General features: G+C 40.8%; 1 protein-coding gene across 2 annotated transcripts in view; it reads right to left on the bottom strand.

Moving 5' to 3' along the window:
* fstl5 (follistatin-like 5) overlaps window positions 1-25,022 on the bottom strand; it is a 157,779-nt gene that overhangs the window by 35,240 nt on the left and 97,517 nt on the right. For both annotated transcript variants that reach the window (XM_030061750.1, XM_030061751.1), the window contains exons 7-9: window positions 17,384-17,550; window positions 10,234-10,354; window positions 717-878 (exon numbers count right to left, since the gene is read on the bottom strand). In XM_030061750.1, the coding sequence (XP_029917610.1) occupies window positions 717-878; window positions 10,234-10,354; window positions 17,384-17,550 (450 nt within the window). The remainder of the gene's footprint in view (window positions 1-716; window positions 879-10,233; window positions 10,355-17,383; window positions 17,551-25,022) is intronic.

Below are 25,022 nucleotides of genomic sequence, written 5' to 3'. Positions count from 1 at the left end.
AAAAAGTTATACACATTTAATAATGCTTATTATTAGTATAGTATTATTTTTAGTCATTGTTTAGTGGTAGCCAGTTAAGCAACTTAACAGATTGCATTATACTGTATTACTCATAATTATCTGAGTAATGGAGCACTTTAACATGTTATTGCTTAAAATGTGTCAATCTTACTAGAGTTACTGCTAAGTACATGTGTGAATTCAAAGCATAGATTGACTTGAAAAAAAAAAAATTCTTAGTTGCTTGATTTAGTACTTACATTTGTTGCTATTTTAAAATTATTATATGGCCTTGAGAGGAGACTTGAGAGACTATTTTTTCAGTATAAATGCAGAGCGTTATTATATACAGATTCAGACATTATTTTCCATCTCCATGATTTTTAATAGCCTACCACTTGTCAGACTGTCACCATAACTCACCATCAGTAGAAGTAATATTAAGGTAATATAACAAGTGATATAACAAATTACTAAGTAAAGAAAGCAATGATGCAGTGTACTCACTCTATATTTAATGACGACTAATTAGAAATAAGTGATATTTTTTGTGTTGAAAGTCAGTTCCCCAAAACTGGTAATAGTAGTAAAAATAAAAGTAGCAGTAGCGTTAATAATACTGATAGTAACAGGATAAATATAAATGCACTGAACAGTAGACATAAAGGTTGTAGGGTTTCCCCACAGCTGCTGTTTCTGATGCTGATGGTGTTTACCTTGCAGAGTGAGCTGTTTGGACAGCTTGGTTGTGATGTCCATGCCATTCTTCAGCCATGCCAGCTGCGGGTTGGGGATGCCCTCGGCATGGCAGCGCAAACTGGCTGTCACCCCCGGCTCCCTGGCTTGGCTCTCTGGATATACCCGGATCACAGGAGGAACTGGATTGTAGTGAGAAAGCGGAGAAAAAGACGGGAGACATGAGGAGATGAAAACAGTAGTCCATCCCACGCTATTGTTTTCACGAATAGCTCTTCTGAGGATTCAGGCAACCTTATTGAGTGAGAAGTTTTCCTTAAGGGGAGAAAGCCAAGCCCTGTGAACTTATGGTTGGGCATTAGCATTACACTATCAATGGGATCAACAGCATTTCAAGCATGTGCTGAATGCCTTTAGATAAGGTTAGTGTGCTCTGTGAAGCAGAACAAATCAGCTAGATAAATAAGGGAGAGAACCTCTGTTCGGACGTTATTGATTTTGGTTGGTGGCCATTGATTTTACGTAACCTTTGTCAGGAAGGAGATGAGGGGATAGAAGCAGAGAAAACAAAATGTGCGGAGAAAGAAAATACACAAACTCAATGTAGCTCTTTTCTGCAAGCTGTTCCAAAAGCTGACTTTACACATTTCTATACAATGTGCTACTGTCACTCCGGAGTTTCACTTCTTTACCCTGTATTCCTGAGGTAAGACGGCAAACAAATAAGCAAAAACAAACTCTAAAAAGCATCCCCTACATCTTTCCATGGTCCATAAATCAACATAAATCAATAAAACATACACACACACAAACACATTAACAATATGAATTTATGCATTTGCTGAGGATATGCCACAAGTTTTGCTCAGCATCCGTAGGCTAAGTTGCTAGAATCTTGCTCCATAAAATTTGGAAAATATCAAAAGAATGAATTTGAATAATCCTTTAAAGGGAAAAGCCTATCCTCAGAATAGCATTACTGTGACAATACCTTTCAAAAGCTCCTCTCTGAGGATACCATCCCACAGAATTGGCGACTGAAACTTGATTAATGACAATGAACTGTTTACAGAGGGACCATGAGAAAGTAGTATGAATCATGGCACAACAGCCTGACACATATAATGATAACAACCTGGCAGAGGTTTAAGTAGGGGCATCAAACTTCCCTATCTTGCCATCTTGTTTCAGGCATTCCCTGACAGCCATGGTGCCCCAAATCAGTGTCCTCTTTTTCTTCCCCCCTTTCTGAAACAGACTTCAGACAGAGCAGGGGTACTGAGGCAGAGGAGGATGGGAGCGCAGGTCTTGGCAGAGGCAGAGACGGCAGACATGCTGTAGAGACTGTTTCCTGTGGGCACTGGGTTAGAGGAAGTCTTGACTCAGCCAGGTGAGTGGAGCACTGAAGACTGGTGCCACGGCCATCTGCTAACCATGGCACTCAAGGGCTTTGGAGCCTATGTCAGTCTTCCTGCCAACACACCATCCACAGTGGGTCACCAAGGGCTCTTATGGTACCCGGGTTACTTTACCAAATCTGTGAGAGTCACTCTAGATAACGACCATGCTCCTCTGCAGCAACAAGGTAAAATTAAAAAGAAGCCATGGAAACAATTATAGCACTTTGTACGGTCTGGTGGCTGAAGATTAAAATACACACTCATTATCCCCACGTGCGCCCACACACACATGCACAAGCTCTGGCCCCATTTCTGAGAGTCTGCGCTGTCCTTGCACTGTCTTTTGTTTTCATTATCCTTTTTTTATTTGTTTTATGTGTTATTCCTTTTTTGTAAATCATTTTGTGACAGCCTTGTTTGTTAAAAGTGCTCTACTTCATGAACAAACTTTGCTTGACTTGAGATTTGAGTCTGCAGCTGCATTCACATTGCATACAACATAATGTAATAATGTAATGACGAGATGCTGACAGTGTTTGTGCCGCTATAGATTTGCACAGCAATGTAGAAGTCATTAATGCTGTACAGTAGACACAAAACGTGCTGTATGTCTCCTTTTGCACCTGTTGTCCTTGAGCTCTGTCAGCATTTACGTGTGCTCCTGCGTTAGTTGTCGGTATGTCTATTCACCAGTGCCTTCAAGAAAAACTCCTATCCATTTAGAATGAACTGTCCTGTAAATTATCAACAGTCTCTTTATTTTAAAATGATGAATCTTGATTGACCTTAGGATTTTCATTCATGACGTTAACGATAATTACGGCGCAGTTGCATCAAATCGACTGCACTGAAAATTTAAATGTATATGTAGACTTTATATTGGCTTGTTGCAGCAGTATGTTAAACTATTGACAGATTTACAGATCAAATGTTTTATCAAAGGCATTCACCTCCATCAAATACAGTGGGGGATGACAGGAAGTGTGTGAGTTTTTTGTGTGTGTGTGTGTGTGTCTACTCGCCTCGGCTCTACCTGCTGTTTTTGGTTTTCCATTAGGCAAAAGTTTGGGATGATATCTGGTATCCTACCGGATGCTATTTTTGGAATTACCTCTGTTGAGGTTCCAAGAAAGCAGAGCAGAAACTTAGAAGGTGACATAAAACGCTGCAGACCATTAATTGGTCAGAAAGAAATTGAACAGCGAGTCCCTGCTGAAAGGGAAGCCCTGCTGGTCACTGCTTGCACCCGCTTGTACCAAAGCAAGACTGGCGAAACTTATGTCATCACTGATAACCTATCAGTGTAAAAAAAATATATATATTTTGCTCAGCAAATCTCCTAGATACACTGACATCGTTCATGTGAAGCAGCTATTTCAAGTTGGTTTTGTTGATTTGAAATAAATAATTAATTAAATAAATAAAATAAATGTGCTGCTCTGGTGGAGAAACGAGGAAAAATGAGCTAACATGCCTGCAGGTGACCAGCGGGGCTTCGCCTTGAGGAGATACTGTCTGCAAGTAGAGCCAAGGCAACTAGAGCCTAATGGAAAAGCGCTATGTGTGTTGTGTGTGTGTGTGTGTGTGTGTGTGTGTGAAATGTGACAAAGCTTGTAAGTCAGATTTAAACCCATGACTTCAGGAATACATGGTAATGCACCCTTGCCGCTGCTGGCCCACTATACCACAACACCCCATTAATCAACAGCATTAAAGTAGATGCAGGGATCGACCGGGTTCCCTGAGCACCTCATTAATATAACCTCTCAGTCAGTTTCACAAGGTTACATTAATTAAGGTGTTGAAATTAAAACTTAAAATGCATTCACAAGCATTAAAAAATGCAGCATTATGGCCATAGCTTGCAGCATTATGGCCATCGTATGGTCAAGAGTCAAACTCAGGCCCGTCAGTCAGGGGGGACACTTCACCGGAGTGACAACTGCAATGCACATCTACAGTGTAGTGGATAAAATGTTCTGGTTAGTTGAGAATATGAAACTGCTTGGTGCTCTCTGCTGAACAACTCTGTCCATGATCCAATCAGAGCTAGTAATAGCACTACGGGAGGCAGAGGGGGTGCAGTGAAAGTGTAGGTGCAGGGTGGATAGAGGAGCAGTATTGTGTAATTGTGGTGTGCAGGTGAGTGCAGGTCTGATCAGTTCTGAGAAGTTTTTTTTTTTTTTTTTTTTTTTTTGTGGGATGCCTGAGTAAGAAGTTGAATTGAAGCTGAATTTGAGCCTTCTGTATAGGTTTTGTGGATCTAATTCAACAAATAACCCAATACTCCACCTGGTTTCCTCTAACATCCAAGCCAGGTTATAGTGCAAGCTGCTATCTGACCCAATGTGATGGTATGGTAAATGTACAGTCATAGCTGAACATGACATTAAATTTCTATCAGGTATGGCTGATGAAGGTTCTCCAGTGGTGTTTAAATGGATTTTTGAACAGGTTTTGTGAAATTAAAAGAGCAATGAGTATAATTTTTACTGCCTCCAAAAAAATACAAGAAAGACCTTTCAGAAGGCTACAAAGCCTTATCCTCAAGCTGAAGAGCAAATGATCCTATTACTGTCATTGCAATATTTAGCATAGCAACAGATTCTGTCTATCTGTGTGATCTTAGCTCTGTTGAGGTACCTTTCTAGTCTCCATTGTGTCTCCAAATGGGCCCATTTTGCCAATTACTTTAAATTGTGTGAATTGAGCCCCTAACTGGAAGTCATACTTTTGCATCATTTTGTATGCCAGAGAGCATCTCTACCATTTGCCGAGTAATCCAAAACTGTTAGATTTAATTTCCAGCATGTCTGGCAAATCCCATTAAAATTGTCCAATTCTGAACACCAAATGGTGGAAAAGCTTACTCACAGTCTACGAAACGACACCAGACTCTGTTTCTCTATTATTGTCCTTACCTGAGGTTTGTGTAGGTAAAGAAAAATTCAGTATCATTTTAAATTCTTCTTTTCGCTGACAGAGGTCAATACAGGTCATATGATTTAATCTAAGGTGGAATAAAAGAGCTGATGAGCTGATGTTACACAACTCTAACCTAATGGTGCCAAAAAATTATTAGGCTGCTGCAGAAAGAGAAGAAACTGTTTCAAAAGACTGTGTGTGAGTACAAAAGAAAATGCTGCATTGCTGTATTGCAGTCAGTGGAAATCTGTACAAAACTAAGTTGGAAACAGTTTGTTAGATATTTAAAAAAGGAGATTTGGAATAACTGCTGTTAGATTAGGCTTTGCACTGCTTGCTACTAATTGCAATTAACTGTGGATTGCTGCAAATGGTTGTTAATTGGACCAACCTAGTGTATGAAATTAAACTCCCAAAAACTGATAATCAGTTACAGCAAAGAATAAACACTAAGTAATATGAATGCTGAATCTATGAGAGGGTGCATTTACACTTTTAATGATCTTTTTTTATGATACTGACTGAATTATTGAAAGAATTTCAAAAAATATATTTTTTAAACTATTCAAATTTACGACTGCTCCCCCAATTAGACTGTAAATCTGCTTTTGTTTTTTGCTACCAAATCCCCAAACGCCTTATTAACTATGAAGAAAAATACTTTTTCCTTCATAATTACTAAGGCAGTTTTCTCACTAAACATCTTTTCTTTTTACACAAAATAGGAAAGTGAGTTCCCCCTTGGTGTCCCGCCTTCTGCAAATGCCTCGGTTACGACACCAACCTGTGTGTTTGTGTAAACTTGCTTCCTGTTTAAATCACCGTTTCCTCTGCCTGGATGGACAGGAAAATGAAAGGAAGTAGCTGGTCGGTGGGATTTTTCCACTCAAAACTCAATTCAGACAAGATAGGAGAGGAGTTGTATTCTGATGTGTTCCTGAGAGTGTCAGGAGAGCCACTGCCGGGAGAATGCGACACAGCAGGGCTGACAGCTCCATCATAAAGCTCCCCAGCCAGCCGTCAATCACTCAGCAAGGCTCCCATCGGCCACGGCGCTCTAGAAGATGAGCAGGCATACAGACACACTCACACACACTCACACACACCATAGCAAGATACCGCTTCGCCATCATGCTACTGGGCAATTTCCAACTAAGCCTGGCAGAGTTGTTACAACTCTTCAATCAAATTGAACTCATGGCTGTTGCAAAAAAACATTGCCACATCATTGCATTGTGGGTAAGCTGACCAGTGCCTCTCAACACTCAAACAGTGCAAACACACCCGTCAAACTGCACCCCTACACACACACACACACACTCACACCTAGACCGTACATAAACTCATGCATAAATTCATGGAGACACACATACACAGCCAGACAGAAGCACGCCATCACACTTAAACACACACACACACACACACACACACACACACACACACACACACACACACACACACACACACACACACACACACACCATGACGAAAGCTTTCTCTCACAGCTGTGATTAGTCTCTCACCTTAGCTGGTCTCCCAGCTAGCTGTAGCCCTCCCAGGGAGAAATGTGACTAAGCCAAGTCAGACAACAGTTTAGTCCGGGGCTCCAATGCATTACCCTGTACATAAACTACCAAAAAGCACTGAAAATGTTCAAGGGTAAAAACAAATGAAAATGGTGGAGCTGCTCTTCTGAAAAAGATCTGGGACAGAAATTAGCAAGCATAATGGAGCTCCAGGGAATACCGCTACGCCTTGTTTGTATGCTCTAAAGTCTTTTAATTTCCTACCTTGAAAGAGGTGTCATTTTGCACTGTATGTGTGGGTTGTACTCATTTGCTGGCTTTTAGTGTTTTTTTCCCCTTGTTTTATTGTTTACTGCTGGGAGTCCAAATAGAAAAATCAAAATTAAAGCAATTTACATTGGAGATGATGTGGTGCCCAACAGGATAGAGAGTGCAGAAAAGGTAATCCAACATTGTACAAAATGATTATGAAATGCAGGAAAATATCATCACACCACTTGTGTTTTTTTTTTTTTTTTTTTTTTTTTTTTCTATGAGGGACATTGCATTGGAGAATAGTGTATTCTGTGTAGTAATTATGGGCTGTTTTGGTATCAGTACTGATTTGAGGGAATCAGAGGGTTTCAGAGTGTTAGAGTCTCACAATGGGAGCTAATTTTTCTTACAGTAGATGGGCACTGTGATAAATTTAACAAAGAAACACGACAAAAAAGGCCATCATTTTACATCTGCTACTCATTATGAGCATTCGATCCTGTATTGGTGGCAAATCGTTTCCAGTGATAGCCAGCAGTCATCCTCTTCTAGCTTTTCAGGTTTCAGTATTGGATTATCAGAGGAGTTTTCATACAGGACAACCTGACATAAAAAAAAAAAAAAAAAACCAGCAAGGGGGCCACAATAGGGGATCTCACCAACCAAAAGGACAGGACACGACTGATGAATACAGTCAAAAATTAAAACATGAAAGTAAAAATTTGCCCTAGCAACTGGTGATTTTTTTTTTTTTTTTTTTCGATGGTAGCTAATGTTATAAATTCAACCTCCTCCATACACCTCTGTGTGGACATTTATACAACATTTTATACAACAATGAATGACTTGATTGTGGATATTTATAGAGGGGGGGAGATGGAGAAGGACTCAGATGGTTAGTGATCGTTTTATAAATGAGTTTCATTCAGCCCCACAGGTATAGTCATTTTTCATTTAACCTTCACTATTATGGTTTTATGTTTTAGATTTATCCCCAGGCTTTGGTTTCCAGAAAAAAAAAAAAAAATACAAAGTGCTCCTCAAACATAAATGGGAACTTTTCAAAGAAAGCTCCAGAGTTTTGTTTTCATGAAAAATAATCACAATACTTTTATTTGGTCCTTACTTTGCCGATGCAATCTTAAAAAATTATTGTATAAAGACTGTAGTTCAAATTTTTTCTCTTTGCTGTAACATGGAGATCATTTTTTATTCTGTTCAGAAAATTACTAAAAGAATGAGCTCTCAAGTTATTGTATATGACTCAAACAACTTTAATTTTTCATAATGGGTGGTAGTTATGACAATCTGGGATATTGGATCTGTTTGGTGGCATGATGGCATATTTTTTTCTTGGCTTGCTGTGAACATTTCTGCAAAAGGATCACAAGCAATAATCAAGAAAAAAAAAAACTGAATGAGGAAAAGCAACTTTCTTCAGCACTAAAAACGGATGACAGATTTGACAATTCATTTAAAACCCTTCCATTAATTTACTCCAAACAACAACTTGTTTCCTGTTAAAATGCCAGCAAGAATGGACAAACTTTCCAGCCACAGTTTAAATTAGATGCAACTTTATCAATTCCTGGGAAATTGGAAAATCGCGTCATTGCAGCAGCAAAGAAAAGAATACCGATTAAAAAAAATAAAGAGCAAACGGAACATATTGAAGATAAAAATTAAAAAAAAAAAATCACAACAAAAGGAACACATTAAAGATAGCAAACAGAATACAATGAATATGAAAACATAGTGTTCAAGAAGCTGGGGCATGTGGTGCAAGGTAGGAAGTCTGCATGCTAAAATGCACTTACAATGTGTATGTGCGTTTAAATTTAAAAAAAAAAAAAAAAAAAAAAAAAAAAAAAAAAGGGCTTTAGGCGCAGGACATTTTGATGAGTCATTTTGACTTTGAGCAGTTCCTTTGCCTGACTCAAGTGGCTACAGTGGGGATCAAAGCACTAAGCCATTAATGATCTCCCATACACTGTGCATAGCTTACAGTACGGAAACCTGACTGCTCTCTGCCAGCTTCACAGGGATGTCAAAGAGCTGCCTCCTAAAAAAAAAAAAAAAAAAAAAAAAAAAAAAAAAAGAAAGTATTTCTAGTCTAATTTGCACTGCGCTCCTCTGGATTCAGCTGAAGGTTCGGGAGATCTTGTCATCCTCATGTGACCACAGGGCGATGCACAGCATAATTAATGCACAGCAGAGTCCTTCAGTTGTTTCCTGTTTTTTTTTATTTTTTATTTTTTATTTATTTATTTTTTTTTTTTTACAAAAACTCTGTGGCCTTGGTAGGGTGACAGCAGGGCTTGAAATTTATAGTCTTTAATAAAAGGTCATCTGAAAGTTTCAGCAACAATTAGGACCAAAAGCAGCTCCTACTGGTGTAATGAGATGCGTCTCTGTAAACCATAGCCAGGGGAACAGCCAGTAATCAGACCGGCAGATTGTGACCAAACAGAAAAAACACACCATTGCTGTAAGCTTGAAAATAATGATTTAAGACAAATGCCAGATGACAAATCAACCTGTCGAAGTTAATGAAATGTTAATATCAGTAGGATTTGCCAGTGAGAAGCTTTCTAAATTGTGTCTCATTGTGAGACTAGAAACTAACAGTTTTTATATCCTGAGGTCAATTTGTTTCAATTTTAAAACGTGGAATTTAACATTACATATAATTTAACTTGACATTGTCTTTGTGTGCGAGTTTAACTTATTTATTCTAGTGTCAATACAAGGTTTCGAATTAGGTGTATCTTGAAGTGAATGTTTTTTTTTTTTTTTTTTTTTTTTTTAGAGGTTGTTCCTGTATGTAACTTTGTTGATGTATTCATGCTTTATGTGATCCTCTTGCCAAGGTTTCCCTTGCAAATGGTGAGATGTTTACCTGGTTAAATAAATGTTTAAATAAATAAATACAGGCCGATGTGCACATTTCTGACACTGAGGAGAAAAAAAAGCCCTGTGCAAAAAGTTCTCTCGTATCTGAGGGCTATTAGAACAAATTCTTTTGAGCAACGGAAGATGACTATTGATTGCTTTTCCCACTCAAGAACACTCAGTAAACCTTCATAAATAAAGGAGATCTGTGTGTCCTTTCAAGGTTTCCGGCAGGGCACAACCTCAACTTTCTCATCTGCCAGCCACAGTCACTGATGGATTTCAAAATAGGACAGCCATTTCCTGCATTTTACCCACCGAAGATGATTATTAGAATGGAAACAGACTGTAGGTGATGATGGTTACCTGCCAAAGTGGCTGAAAACCAAAATGCGGGTTGATGGTGACATCATGCCAACAGAAATAACCATCCCCACATCACCACTGTGGTCTCTTATGTGTGTGGTAATCTGTGTATGTGTGTGTGTGTGTGTGTGTGTGTGTGTGTGTGTGTGCATGCATGTTGGCAGGAATCTTACCGTTCACTAGGAGAGTGTGTGTCTGTGAGAGTTGCTCATAGCCATCAGCATGACAGGTATAGTTGCCCATGTGGTTTGTGGTCACCTTGGTGATGTACAAAGAGCCGTCATCCCCAAAATCCTACCAGAGAGAAAGAGAGAGAGAGAGAGAGGGAGGGAGAGAGAGAGAGAGAGAGGGAGAATATTGTCTGAATGACTTGGAGAAGCAGCACTGGAACACTTTGATCAGGAGTGCTGCAGCGATGATGTGAAGGCGTTTGGGATTGGAAATGAGCTGTTTAAATGGGAATGCAACAGGCCCGCGGTGTGCAGATGAGAAGATAAGCATGTTCCATAGCAGCATAGGAAATGAAAAATACAGCAATGGTTAAAAAAAAAAAAAAAAAAAAAGGCACACTGTGCAGCAAATGTCCATCGATCTCAGTCAAAGGCTGAAGCCGTGTGGTGCCACAAAGACAAATTGAGGGAAATTATTGTTGCAATCACAGTTAAGAAAAATAGTCTCTAATGCTTTTTTGGGGAAATGCTAGTAAGAGCAATGTGATCTGACAGAAACGACTACAGTTGATCAGAGTAGAAAATAGACAATGTGAGCGACTTAAAAAAAACAAACAAACAAAAACAAAAACAAAACAAAACAAGGATCTGTTGCGGAATACAAAGGGTCAGTCAGATTGAATACTGCCACCTCTCAGAATAATCATTGCAAATGTCATGTTGAATCATCATCCCTGAAAAGGCCAAAATGAAAGCTGTTACCCTTTTGTTAACATGCACGCCACACAAATGCACAAAACCTGTTTCACTCCAATTCTCATGAGGTCTATTTAAAGCAAAACAAAAATTGTAATTAAACCAAAACCCATCCGTGACGTGACTTTGTGAAGAGCCAACTGAGAGATAATTAATTCATGCTGTGTTATAATTATTAAGCTGGTGAAAACACACAAAAAAACGGTGCTGGACAAGAAAAGAAAGCAAACAGAATAATAAATTATTCAGGTCTAGCACTGAGAGGAGCCCCCAAAGCTAATGAGCCCATTGTTGGTGTGTTGGTATGATGAATCCATCTGGCATAAAGCAAATATCTGTCACCTTGTTAAGACCACACTGGAAAAGGGGCCGTCTTAAAAAGTCATGTTATCTTTTTTATATTATACAGTCATAAAATATTAATTTTCTCAAACAGGTGAAAAAATATTGACATTGACTGAGATAATTTCACTGGTTCCAATGTAAATAGTTTCTTTCAACAGTTTTGACTCTTGGCATTACTTTGATACAAGTGGAATGATCTTGCATGTTTTATGATTCAAGAAAAGTTTCAGCGCAGATGAAACTTGCAATAGAAATAAATAAAATCATCTTATCATGTTTTTCCCACTCTAGCTCTAAAGAAAACAAGCTTTTGCAACTTAATACCAGACTACATGATTTGTTAAAGATGGGCATCATTTGCAGTGGATCCCCACTTTCGCTCTCTCAAGTGATTATGCTATAGTTCTTCAGGGAGTACTTAGAAACAAAAGAAGTGTCTGGGCTCATGACGCCAGGTTTCAGCACTTTCTAATGCACGGTGGCATTCAGAAATGAACGTGCCCTGGTGCTCGGCCTTCATTAGGGTTTTCTTCAGCGCCCACGTACTTGACAAAGGCCAAGTGCCAAAACGTGTTCATTCCTGATTGCTTCCATGCATTAGAAAAAATAATCTAGATGTATTTTAGCACTGTGAACTTTTGCTCCTAAGAATGCCCATGAGTCTGCACCCATGCTCCTCATAAATGTAATTTTTTGGTGCTGAACAACATTACTTTATTTCAAGGAACATCTCAGCCCTAAGTATCAGCCCCTTCTGGGAGCACTCATAAAGAGAAAAATGGCAAAACTTTTTTTTTTTTTTTTTTTTTTTTTAAATTAGACAGCTTTTAACATTCCAACCACATCTTCGCTACCTGTTTACATCTTGGCGCTCATGTTCCCCTCACATCCATTTAGACGAGCAGGAAGAGTCAGCCATCATGTTTACAGGCATTCAGTGTGTTTATCAGTTCGTGCCGGTGTGCTCCGATCTAGCCTACGAGCTCGGTAGCAGCTCAGGCTGAGTGAAGCATCAGAGCTTCACAATATGAAGGGAAATCGATGGTGCATTTTGGCCCCTTGGGCTGAGAGCATATTGTGTCACCTTTTTAAATGAAAAATGAATGGGGGGAGAAATGAAACTCAGAGGGGTGGAACGAGCCACAGTTCAGGCTGTCGACATGATTCCTTCACCTCTTCTCCCCACCTCACCACCCTCACCTCAGTTATCAGCATCACCCAGCACCCAGCACCCTGCTCCCTGCAGATATCAAGTCAGGCTACGGCTGCTCAGAGGAACAGACAAGGGCAGGCAGAGGTGAATATACAGATAGGCCGTGGCCCTCAAAGAGCGATAATTAATAAAACTGTCACAGCAAGGTGACCCCGGAAAGGACACTGAGCAACTACCTCATCGGACAGCTCACCTTGGATGCCAGGTGAGGGTGTGGCTTTCAGGAATTGGACCTTGAGGACAGATGTTCCTGCCTGGGTTCGTTAAGTTCTATTAAGCGACTGTGGTGTCTAAAAAATGAAAATCATGTGCATTTTGCTGAAAACGTGAGAAAAATGCGTTTTCCAAACACAAAAGGACGTGGAGGAGATGCCGCTAGAAACAAGCTGAGGGTTGCGGTTTGAGGAGGCAGGGGTCGGCGGGGATGTGATCTTCTCATTATTTGTGTTGACAGCAAATTTTGTATGATTCATGGTTCACTATCACCTCAGTGGTATGTTTTTCTGTCTTTTCGCTTGTTTGTTTGTGGGATGACAGCATCATGCATCTGTCGCACCTTGCAGGAGCTCACTAGCTTTGTGGGCTTTCTGTGAATGGTACACAACATAGTGAAGCGATGTCACGCTCTTCCAGAAGAATAAACCTACCTGGGACGGGATCTGTTGGGGAAAAAAGGGCAGAGGTGAAACATTCAGAGGGTTAGTTCAAGCATGGGATTAAGGAGCCGAGCGATACATGGATTAGAAAGCAGACAGGCTGCATTAAGGCTATTACATACAACTGATCGTTATGGTAAGATCACAAATCATTGATTATGATGTTGTCTAATTGCAGGTGTAGTATTGGGATATTGAAGCTGCAGTGTACATGAGTATAGGTCTGATCAGTTATTTAGATAGGGAAAATCAGAGCTTGAACCAAATTCAAGAAAAAACACAAAAAACAAAACAAAACAAAAAAACACAAAAATCTGTGATGGGATGCATCTCTCTAATAACTAATAATATATCAATTTTAACCCACCCCCTGTTGTCTGCAGCTTTCTAAATAAACTGATGCCTGCCTTAAAAAGCAAAAGGGATAGACATATCAGATGCAGTGCACTGGTATAACAGTAGTGCAGTTCAATAAGGCATGTTATCTGCCATGTAACACTGCACAGCCCAATTTATTTCTCCACTTGACACAACACAGAAAGAATGCTAATTGCATCACTACAGGGGTGCCATTTGATCAAAGCTGAATGTAGACATTATGTATAATCACATGCATTCAAAGTTATACACGTCCTCAGCATGCAGAGATAAATACAGAACACTGAACACTATAGGAGTTTTTAAAAAAAAAAAAAAAAAAAACACATATCCACATTGTAAGGAAGGGGGTACTTAGATTTTATTGCTTCCTGGATTATTTCCATTCCTGATGACTCCCCAGTCTCTGCCTTACAATATATTTTCCACTTTAAAATTCTGTGTTTTTTTGGTCTCTTGATTGGGTTTGAAGAGTTTGCCGTTCAATATGAAGTATGTTGATAGTGATGAGGCAATTTGACTTGTTTGGCTATGAAGTACTGTACCACTCTACTCACTCTGATTATGACAAACATTACACTCTCTCCCCACATAACGTATTGCTGTATGCTTTTGCTTGCATAAATGACACCTGTTAAGTTGCTCTGAGTGTGCAGCAAACATTTTCTTGTCGGTAGTGCTTTTGCACACTTTGTTGTGAAATTCACAAACTTTTCAAGAACTGGAAATGATCAAATCCATTTTTCAAACTTTTTCAGGAACCCTAGAGACCCACCCCCATACACAGACACACATTACAGTACAGATACACACACAGACACACACACGCATGCACAAACACAACACACGACTCTGTCTTTGGCTCGGCCGCTCTGGAAGGATTGAAATGCCGACAGCCCTGGATGATGATGCAATAGCCAGCAACTGTCAACTTCATGGAATTACAGTAAGCTGCTTTGTCAAAATTTAGAGGGGCTCTATTGAACTCCAGGATATAAGCGCACCACTGGGATTAATGCGCGATTCAGTGAGTCTGAATGTCGACAAAAAAATTCCAAAATAACCACATTCTAAACTGGGAGGGCCTGTAAGATTAGGCTGCATAAACCTCCCATGCGTACTTGCAGGGATACGACTCTAATTAGGGCTGGCAGTGGATGCTCGCAAATATTAACAGCCAGCAATTATGCCGAAATTGTCTGCAAGGCAATTTAGAGCGGGTCTGTGGATGCCAGGTGCAGACAAAATCCATTCTCCTCCTTGGAAGGAACAACAGTGATTGACTGGAAGTCCAAGAGCCAAAAATAAATCTGGATTAAGCCGGCGTTGGTGTGCCGCTGGAGCTCCATTGGTAGTTTTCTCCTGGTCCTCCTTGGTCCGCACGCTATTTTCTGATGAGCCACAAGACACTATTTACCTCTCATGATGATGCACTTGCTGGCGGGGCTCAGTGTTAGTGAGCGGTGGCTTTGGAGGTAAACTGTGCACTTCAAAAGGTTGCAAACTCAAGCTTTGTTAGGCAGCAACAGAAAATCAAACCTGACAGTCACAGACCTCAGGGTCAAAGTACAGTGAGTTGTCAGTCTGAGGAGACAGATTGCTCCCTGTAGCGTTTTAGCCAACAGTTTCACTTCATGCAGCTACAAGAGCATGCACTATATATACACTACCATAGAGAAGTGTAATTTGACGCAACATTATTGCATGCACTTACCATATAGTTAATTTAAATGCAAACAGTAAAATATGTCCTGCTTTCCATTCTCCCATTTTCTCCCTGTTAAAGGGTTTTTTTTAGGGAGTTGTTCCTCATCCGATGTGAGGGTCTAAGGACAGAGGATGTTGTGTTCCTGTAATTTGTGATTCTGGGCTATATAAATAAATAAATTGAAATAAATTGAAATTCTGTTGCATCTGTTGAATTCTGATGCTTAATCCACAGATTTAATTGTTGGTAACCACACATAGGGCGAGCTGGAATCGATTCTCAACATGACCTGCCGTCCTTTCTCTCCCTACACCCCTGCTCTTTCAAATCATTTCTGCTTTCTTGATGAAAGAAAAAAAAAATCAAGAAAGGAAAATGAGCATTACTTTTACACAGTAATTCCAAAATGAAAAACCTATTATGCACAACTTTCACCAAAAAAAAAAAAAAAAAAAAAGGTTTTAACACAAATGAAAACCTGTGTCATTTTTGCAGCATAATAGGCAAATTTAAGACCTTGGTACTTTTGATAGGATCGTACAAACTACTGATGGATTCAGGCATTTTCTCTGTTTTTGTGCTAAAATGGAAAGTACTGAATAGCATTTTGCAGAAGCAACTTTCATTTCTGAGTTGGCATTTGAATGTAAAATACAACAGTGCCAGCTTTGGTATTAGTCAGTGGGGAAATTGGCGATAGTGTCTGAAGCGAAGACAAAGACCACCTCTGGTCAGGACACTCAACTCCACTCCATGTCTTCAGGCAATATCAGAAGATGAAAAGAACACTGCTGATATTGAAACTGAAAAAATACAGGTAACACAGGCCTTGGAAAAAATATGAAAGGTAGATCAAAGCCTGTGCTGACCTTACAAGACCTGGTTCCTCTTTTTTCATCCTATAAAGTTATCCGGAACTTGTTCAAGAAATAATTTGAATCGATTTTTTTGTTCCTCTCAGCACTTGCTGGCTGTTTGTCCATGAATTACTTATTATACAAAATCACAGCAAAAAGGAAACAATGGCAAGGATTTTACTGTGAAATGCATGACATAGAGAGCGCCTTATGGCTTAGCTCTGCTCTTTGTGGGAAATCACACATCACCAACGCTCAGAAACAGGGCACCAGTTTAGCACCAGTTGATGGTGCCAAGGATGACTGGCGACAGCTGGGCGCCTCTTACTCATTTTAAGGGTCATCAACATTTAATGTTACATTAGTGGCTTCGCTGGATCTCCCTTTATCTACTGCGACAGTGTTGACTTAATTATGCACAGCGGTCTCACACTCATCTTGGTCAGCCCTGACACAGAGAGGGAGATCTGCCTTCTCTGCACCTTGCCACCCTAAGTATCCCTGCGCCTTTGATGTGGATGAAAGCGACACATAGGGCTGTCTGAGACATCGACAGAGTCACATACACGTGCACACATGTAGATAAACACACACACACATGCATGCACGCGCGCACACACACACACACACACACACACACATTGTTTCACTGAGTTGTAAAAGTAGGTCCCTCCTCTAGAGCTGAACCCCTTTGGTATCCCCCTTCATCTTGCTTCTTTGTCTGAGATCCCTGTCCCTCCCAGCAGTCTCTAAACACAGACACTGAAACATAAGCTGACACCCTGGATTACTGTCAGCCTTACAATACAAAGCCAGAGCCAACAGTTAAATGAAAAACGCTGACAATCTGAGGCCTTGCCAAAAAAAAAAAAAAGTTAGCAATACTTTTTCCCCCCATTATGTTATCATTCCATTATTTCCAATAGGCACCGTGACTTTGAAGTTACAGAGGTAATACGGGATGACATTTTCTGAAATTCAAAGCATTTACCGAAAGGCAAAAGCTCAGAAATAACGAACAATTACATGCGTGCGCTGCAATGTGTTAGAGGGATCTCACTGCAGAGTTTCAGAAAGTATGCACCCTGATTTCCCTCAGCTATTTATCCATCTATCTATCGGCCGGTCGGTCTGTCCATCTCTCTGTCTGCATCCATCTGTTCATCAAATGTGTGAGAGGAAAAGGGAGAGACGAAACAAAGACAGAGATGGATAGCTTGGCCGGTTCTGCTCTACTTACATTGATGTCCTCCAGGTTCAAGGAGTTGAGGAGCTGATGGTTGCGCTTCCACAGTATAGGAGGCCTCTGCTCCCCTGTGATGGCACAAGTCAACACGGCACTCTGGCCAACTGTTACTGTGGTAACACTCACTTTCTGGTCATCTGGAAGAGTGAGCAGGTACACTTCTGTTGAGGAAATGAAAAAAACAAAAAAGAAAAGAATTGAATATCAGACCAGCTGAGGAAGACTTTACTCAATTTAAGTTGAACTAGTGTGTGAGTGGCTACACCTTGAGTTCTTTAGGAAACTTTTAATGTGAGCGAGTTGACTTGGACAGCAGGATGCAGTCCACCCATGTTTCAAACTCCGATGCGTTTCTCTTTCTTCTGACTGCTTGTCATTGCGTGGAACAAACCCTGCGAGTTTATGCTCCGCGTCAGAGTAACTGTTTGCCCACATTTTTGTTTTAATGAAGCCTGAAAACAAGGACTCTAAATACAAGGGCGTCTCAATTAGCTGTTGTTGTGGTGCCGAGGCAGATGTGGTTTATTTTTTCAGCTAAAGACGCACTGAGTCAGCAGATTTAGTGCAATTTGCAAACTAATTGGAGGGACTTAAAAGCATGGTGAAGTAAATATTTTGGATAATATATATAACAATACTATAACAGAAACTCTGGGCTTTGCACTTGGTCTGTGTGAGAACTCGTGTCCATCACTGCATACTGCACTGTACCTCTCTTTTCAGCCTTTCTAGCTAGCAGCACCAAACAGACACATTTCGGAAGCACCGGCTCTGCTGTTGGCCTGTTGACTGTTGAAAACCCATTTGAAGCATGCGGCTCTTTGGCTAGAAGTTGGAATATTTTTAACAACCGTTGAGTGCTCTGAGAGCCAAAAAAAAAAAAAACATGCTCAGCTCTCAGCATTGTTTTGAATGCCCAACAGCGCATCCTTTCGGTTGAAAGTAACGAGGAAAAGACGCCTGGGCTGTCAGGGGGTGACTCCCCACGGACTCACAGCCTCAGACCAGAATCGGCGCTCTACTCAATTCAGTATTCTGTTCAGCCAGAGCCTAAATGCACTGCAAAATGTGGGACAGCGTTTTCAAAGGGTGTTCCTGGAACCTACGGGATGCGACTGCGCCCTCTACCGATAATTTTTTTACTGCAGAATGAAGCCACATTTTGCCAAGAGAAGAAAAATGCACAGTGTGTTTGTGAGTGGTCAGCATGGGCATGGTTAGTTAACGCCTATTGTGTGTCCAGTGCTTCAGCGAGACAATGAGCACAATGTACACTGAACCATCTTTTGGTGTTGTTATGTAACGGACGCTGTGTGAGAACGCTTTTTAATCTTCCTCTTGGGTAATGAGCAACGGAGCAAAAGGAAACAGGGACTCAATTTGTTCTGCTCCTGAGGGCATGAAATACAAAACCTAATGAAAGAGCAGGTCCGGCAGACAGTGTTCACTTGCCACAGCCCAGAGAATAAGGATGAGAGCCCATTCAATTACAGCATGACTCCGGTGGCCCTCTTACCAATGGCTTCTCAATGCTTTTTTAACCTTCTCATTCATTCACTGTGTTTGCTCCACTTGTTGTGTCTTTGAAATGTGAACTTGGCTAACCCGGTAGATCCGAGCCAGTCAGACCTGGAGCTTTGAGATAACCCATATTTAAAGCGTTTTCTTCCGCGGGAACCTTAGAGTAAAGATTTCTAATCTCCCGTTTGGTCTTTTGAAACCCTGCCTAAACCCAGCCAAATCATTGCGAGGATTACATCAAAATTAAAGGATTAACGACACCCTTTTCCTTTGAGACTGAGTGGAGAACAACTCTTCAATGTAGATGATTTTACTGTATATGACAATTTTAATTTGCTCTTTTCTTGGTGTGTCAAATCTGGACTTTTACTGAGGAGACTCTTCCTCATGCGGTGCAACACATATATGTGCTCTTTTGATCTATTGCCCTTTGTGACACTCCTATTCAAAATGCTATGTGATGTACATGCCCCAAACACACACGCACACAGACACACACACACTCACACAAACAACAAGACAGTGAGCTGTTCAGACTTTCACTTCCTAAAATGCCAACATCTGCTAATTCATTAGCCAGTCTGTTTCATTGGCAGATGATAAAACGTCTTGTGGCGGCTTGCACAGAGGGAATTTCCTTGTCATGATCATAACCTGTCACTCCAACTGATCTTGAGAGAAAGAAGGGAACTGAGAGGGCTTAAATGGTACGTGAAACACAATAACCAATTTCCCTGCAATTGAAACATTTGCCCCATGGACATGACAATATGACAAAATACACTGAATGGGACGGTTTTGATCACGTAGGTGCTGTTTGTAAGTGACAAAGACACCACAATGGCAGTCAGAGTGGGTGAGAAGACATGCAAAAGTTTGAGGAGAGAAAGATTTAATTGAATTACAGTGTAAAATGTTGGAGAATAGCAGCTTCCTATTTCTACAGGGCCTCATTAAAACTTCATTTTAACTAATGAGGCAACAATGCGTCTTCCTTGTTGTCTTCAAGTGGAGCTTAGCCATGTTCAAAAGAATTTCTCTCCATAAAATGGTTGTGTCAGTGCTTACAGATACACAATTGTCTTGCGCTCGCAAAGTTTAGTGATAATGAAGCAGATCTCAAAAACAACAAGGACATGAGGCTCATTTTCATAATTTGGAAGTAGGCAAGACTTTTATGTAAAAATACAAACGTCTTAACAGCTTAAAATCTCACAGTGGGGTTGAAATAGAGAAGAGCATCCCAATCATCCTAATTGAGGCGCCATAGATTTGCCCGAAATGAAATTCTGGTGTCAGTGATGATTCGAAACAAAAGCTGATATCCAAATGGTCTCCTAAACAACAGGGAGTCCAGAGCATGCCGGACTCAGCAAAGTTATCTTTTGCTTGTCTCGTTCCTTCGGGATCCTTTGGTATAAAGCATCACACACCGACTGGGCTGGTAAACATATGCGTGCAGTGTGCAGTTTACTGGCAACACAAAACAAGATTTCTATCTACTGAAGTTGAAAAACGATCATAGCTTCACCTGTTGCTTCCATTTGGTGCCACAAACACGGAAATCTTTCTGGGGAGGATTTGAATTGGAGGTTTAGTTCTCGTTTATATCTGACTGTGTCCTAATGATATCAGTCCAAGTGCTGTGTTCACTGCTACGAACCACAGATATCATGTAAAAAAATATATATTTTATGATTTCAAGTAACATTAAAGCTGCAACATAAACTGACTCAGACGGTAAAGCAGCTACTGCTCCCTTATCTACATGTAGCAGGGACTGTTGTCCTCTGTGGGTTTATGAACACACCTCAGTAGGAGCTGTCTCTCAATGCACTTCCTTAGGTCGGTGTGGTGAGGTAGTAGCTCCTCCCCCAAACCAATCTTCTAATATTTTTCAATCATTTCAGAGGATAAAATAGGACACTTTCGCAGCCAGTGCAACATTGACTCCTGGGCCATCTTTCCATATATGTGTGCTGGCCTGGCTCTACTTCATTTGATTCTTATAACAGGGCTACCCGATCTACGGTGTTTTGTTAACTAAAAGCGCAACCCCGCCACTCATGTGTGGGTGTGTTGACAATTGTTTCCTCCCTTCTCTACATGCATCCCACAAAGGTGTTTTATATTAAAAATCAAAATCAACAAGACCGACTCGAAATGGCTGCTTCACATAAACAATATTAGTGTAACTGCGAGATTTGCTGAAAAAAAAAAAAAATTACATGGTTATCAACTATGGTACAACTTTCAGTGTGGCTATAAGGATTTCCCATTTCTGTTTCAGAGCTGTTCAGTGTCTCTCTGACCACTGAATGATGTCAAAGCCCTCTGATGTCGCTGCAGCCTGTTTTGGCTCATGACCAGCACTTTTTTGGCTCGACTCTGGAGATGGTCTGTCTCGGGCATGGCTCAGCACAAGTCGGCACACTTAAGCTGGAAATGGAAATGCAAATCAGCATGGCACTGCTCTACTCGGCACAGGCAGAAGTGCCAATGGAAAATCAGCACAAGGCTGCATTGAGTTCACACTCTTCCTTGCTTTCCTGGGGCTTGTTTGGGGTTGTTTTTTTTTGTGTTTGATGGCTCTTTACTTTTCTGTTAAGACACTAATATGTTTTCTTTTCTATGGGCAGCTCCCCCCTGTGTACTCTAAATGTGTGGACCTCCAGTTGGGTGCAGACTGGCATGGGTAGGCTGAATTTAGTTCATCTGAGGTAACAGGTTGGTCATATAGCCCCAGACGGTGGAAGATGCTTTGTAGCAGCTGAGGTAAACTCTCCTCTTTTGGTTATTGTAGTGTTCCAGGACAACCTGTTCATTAGGTTTGTCTTCCGTAACTGTTGCTGTTTTGCCTCACTGTAAATATTGTTAGATACTTAACCTGTTTGTAGTGTTTCTCCAGTGCTGCTGGGTTTCAGCCTCCTAGCCATGGAAGCTTAAGTGGGGCTTAATTATAAAACTCTGAGCTTGAGAGTAGATTTCCGTCTCATTGTGAGGTATTATCTGCACCACTGGTATACCCTCTTTTACACCGTATTTCTGCTTGATGGTTATTGTGTATTAATATTTTGTAGGGGAGCTGAGTGCTGCCAGGTGGGGTTAGCCACTTTGGTGAGGTCCCCTCACTGTGTGCCTTGCCTAAGAGCACTGGGCCCCTTTTGAGACTAGGCTTGCTGTGACTCTGTGTGTGTGGTGAGGATTTGCACATCTGGACACTTTTTTAAGTAGTCTACCCGTCTTTTTGGCAGCCTCAAGCACAATAGTGTTTTTTTTAATTAGTATCAGTAATTGTATTTGAGACCTGAAGCAGCTACTAAATTTATTAAAGGAAATTGTGATTGGAGATTTGGAAATAGAGTATTTTTTTTCTCTACTTCATACTCCCATCATAACTTGTTTTATCTTAATCTTTTACTTAATCCCATTTTTCCTCATCTCTTTCCTGGCTACTATCCATTTTATCAAAAGTTATCAGTGTATGAGGTGTCTGTCTTTGTTGGTGTGTACCTCGTTGAGGACCCAGGTTGGTAGTAGTGTATAAACTTTGATGTAGTCTTTGAGGGAAATTCCCAGCATGGTACTGTTGGATTGCTCCTTACCACACCTCCAGGAGAGGCAGTGTAAGTATGAGTTTACGAATTATAATCAACCCTGAAAGGGAACACAGAATAGAAATGATGACAAACCTTCAGGAAAAAAAGGTATAACAATAAGAGAGCATAAAAGTGAAGTAAGGAATATAAAATATTCTGAAATGCCCCTGATGCAGAAAATGAAAAATTAAGGAAAGTGTCTTCCATCAGCCACGCATGGAAAATCCATGATCCTCCTCCTCCTGCCCTGACACTGATAACATCACAGCCACCAGATCAACACCCCATGCAACCACTTGGCTCTCTTTGAGGTGCTGAGGTGTGGGTGGGGGTTTGCTGACAAAAATCTCCTTCAATAATGTCCTCCCTAACCATTCAATTACAGCCCCCTTGTATCTTAATGCTTTTGGAATACGCGACGAGCAACAAACTCGATTTGCTGGCAATCCCTTGGGGGATAGAAAATGTGTGAAGTTATAGGGAGAGTTTAAAGAAGAGTGTGGGCAGACAGGCAGGCTCCATCATGGCTTTAGCTATCGGAGGGAGGAGAGAAGGGAGGCAGCGCCAGTATGCGACCTGAATGAGAATCTCCTGAGATGGGAAACTGGGTTGTTGGAGCCGACTCAACACTGAGTCCAGCACCTCCTCTGTGGGAGATTTATCAGAGAACGAAGTGGCCTTGGCTCCTCTTTTTGGTCTGATTTGAGGCCTGTGGGGCTCAGCCCCCTGGGAGGGATCAACCTTCACCGTCCAGCCTGTAATTAGTGATTAACGGTGAAGTCCAGACTTTTGATTTACTCTGCTCTGTGCCCAGAATGGGATGTTGGTCAGTGCCACGGCAAGAGGTAAATCACCTATTGCACTGGAAGAAACGAGCTTGTCAGGGAAAATAGCCTGGGCCTGCAGGACGTTGCATTGGGCCGGCTGCATGAAGACAAATTACGCCAAGGTTGCTTAGCCAACCCCCTTACTCCATCCTCTATCATGCTCTATCGCTGTCTTCCTCAAACACATGCTCCCTCGCTCTGTCTCCGTTCACCAGGTCTCTCATTTCTCTCTTTCTCTAGCACTCTCTCTCTCTCTCTCTCTCTCTTTCTCTCTTTCTCTGTCATTCTATCTTTGTCTCTCAATGATGTTCAATATTACTGAGACTGAATGGTTGTGTACCCCCAATTGCTTTGAGGTTGACATTTTGAAGAGGAGATAAAAGCATTTTCCCTGACATTGGGTATTCACAAGCCATACTCATAGAGACTCAAAGGGGAAAACCACCCCCAAAAAACAGAATACACATTCATGCAACTATGCTCTGATCTTGGATGGTTCAGCTGATATGTGCAAACTCTCTCCCAAAGCAAGAATGCTGAGAACTCAGTCTGTCTTTGTGATACCAGAAGACTGACTCGGTGGACTTGGTGGATGTTTGACTAAGACAGAAAATAGCTTGAATGCTGCACCTCCTTCATTTGACCAACAGTTAAGTTGGCATTTTCGTCAAAGAATTGTGGATTCCTTTTGATTGCGGAACCACCTTTGATGAGGATTCTGAACTTCTACAAATAAATTTTATTTATTTCATAATAGTGTGAACATTTCAAAAGCAAGTAAAAAGAAATTTTGGGCTCTTTTTCAGCAAACCACGTCAATCTCCTGATAAATGCCAACCTAGCAACTCCAGTCTCCTGTATCCTTCCTTGATCCCAGTTTGGAAAAGATTAGTCTTTTTGCACTTGTTATCTTGACTAAGCTGTCCACGATAATAGGCATAATAACTGAATTGTGTTTAAAGCTGTATTTATAATAATATGCCAGAAAAAAACAGAAATCACAGAAATTAAGTGAAGGGCAAGAGAATAATAATTTCACCCGTCCTCTCCCCTCCCACAAAGGTTATAAACATCAAGATGGCTGTAAAAGATTAACAAATGGCCTTACTGAGTGCATTACCTCTGGCTGATCTGCCTCAAGTCTGTTTCCAGAGCAGCTGTTGGAAGAGATCCTCAGGGACGGCCATGCATTAGTATGCAACACAGCCTAAGAGGAGCTCTAATTGGACTAATTTTATCACAGCTACCTTGTGGAAAACAACTAATGAAAAATCCCCCTATCTCACTGCTATGAGTAAATCATAGAGCAGTTACACTATAGCATAAGCAGAGAGAAGCAGCAGTTTGATGGTGCCATCTTTTACCTACATAACCCCATGGCTCAAAACCTTAATCAGATGATAATGATGACAATGATTTGTTTGTTTGTTTGTTTTTATATTTTGTTTCAAGTGAGGCCTGTTCTGTGACTAATATCACAACTTGTTTTGTCATTTTTATGCAGGCTTGTGAATGCCCTGATATATAAGTGTGTGAGTGTGTGTGAATGTGTGTACGTGCGTGTGATATCTTTGGTGCAGCGTGATAATTGCTGTGTTGTTTTTAATTTGCACTCCCTAAAGATCACTTGCCAATCAAATACTATAGCCTGTAGTATGAAGTCATTTTTCATTTGAATATTTGTAT

The sequence above is a fragment of the Myripristis murdjan genome, chromosome 10 (genome assembly GCF_902150065.1).
Source record: "Myripristis murdjan chromosome 10, fMyrMur1.1, whole genome shotgun sequence".
In the NCBI taxonomy this organism is placed as follows: Eukaryota; Metazoa; Chordata; class Actinopteri; order Holocentriformes; family Holocentridae; genus Myripristis; species Myripristis murdjan.
The sequence above is the reverse complement of the archived record's forward strand: the minus strand, read 5'-3'. Positions and strand labels throughout refer to the sequence as shown.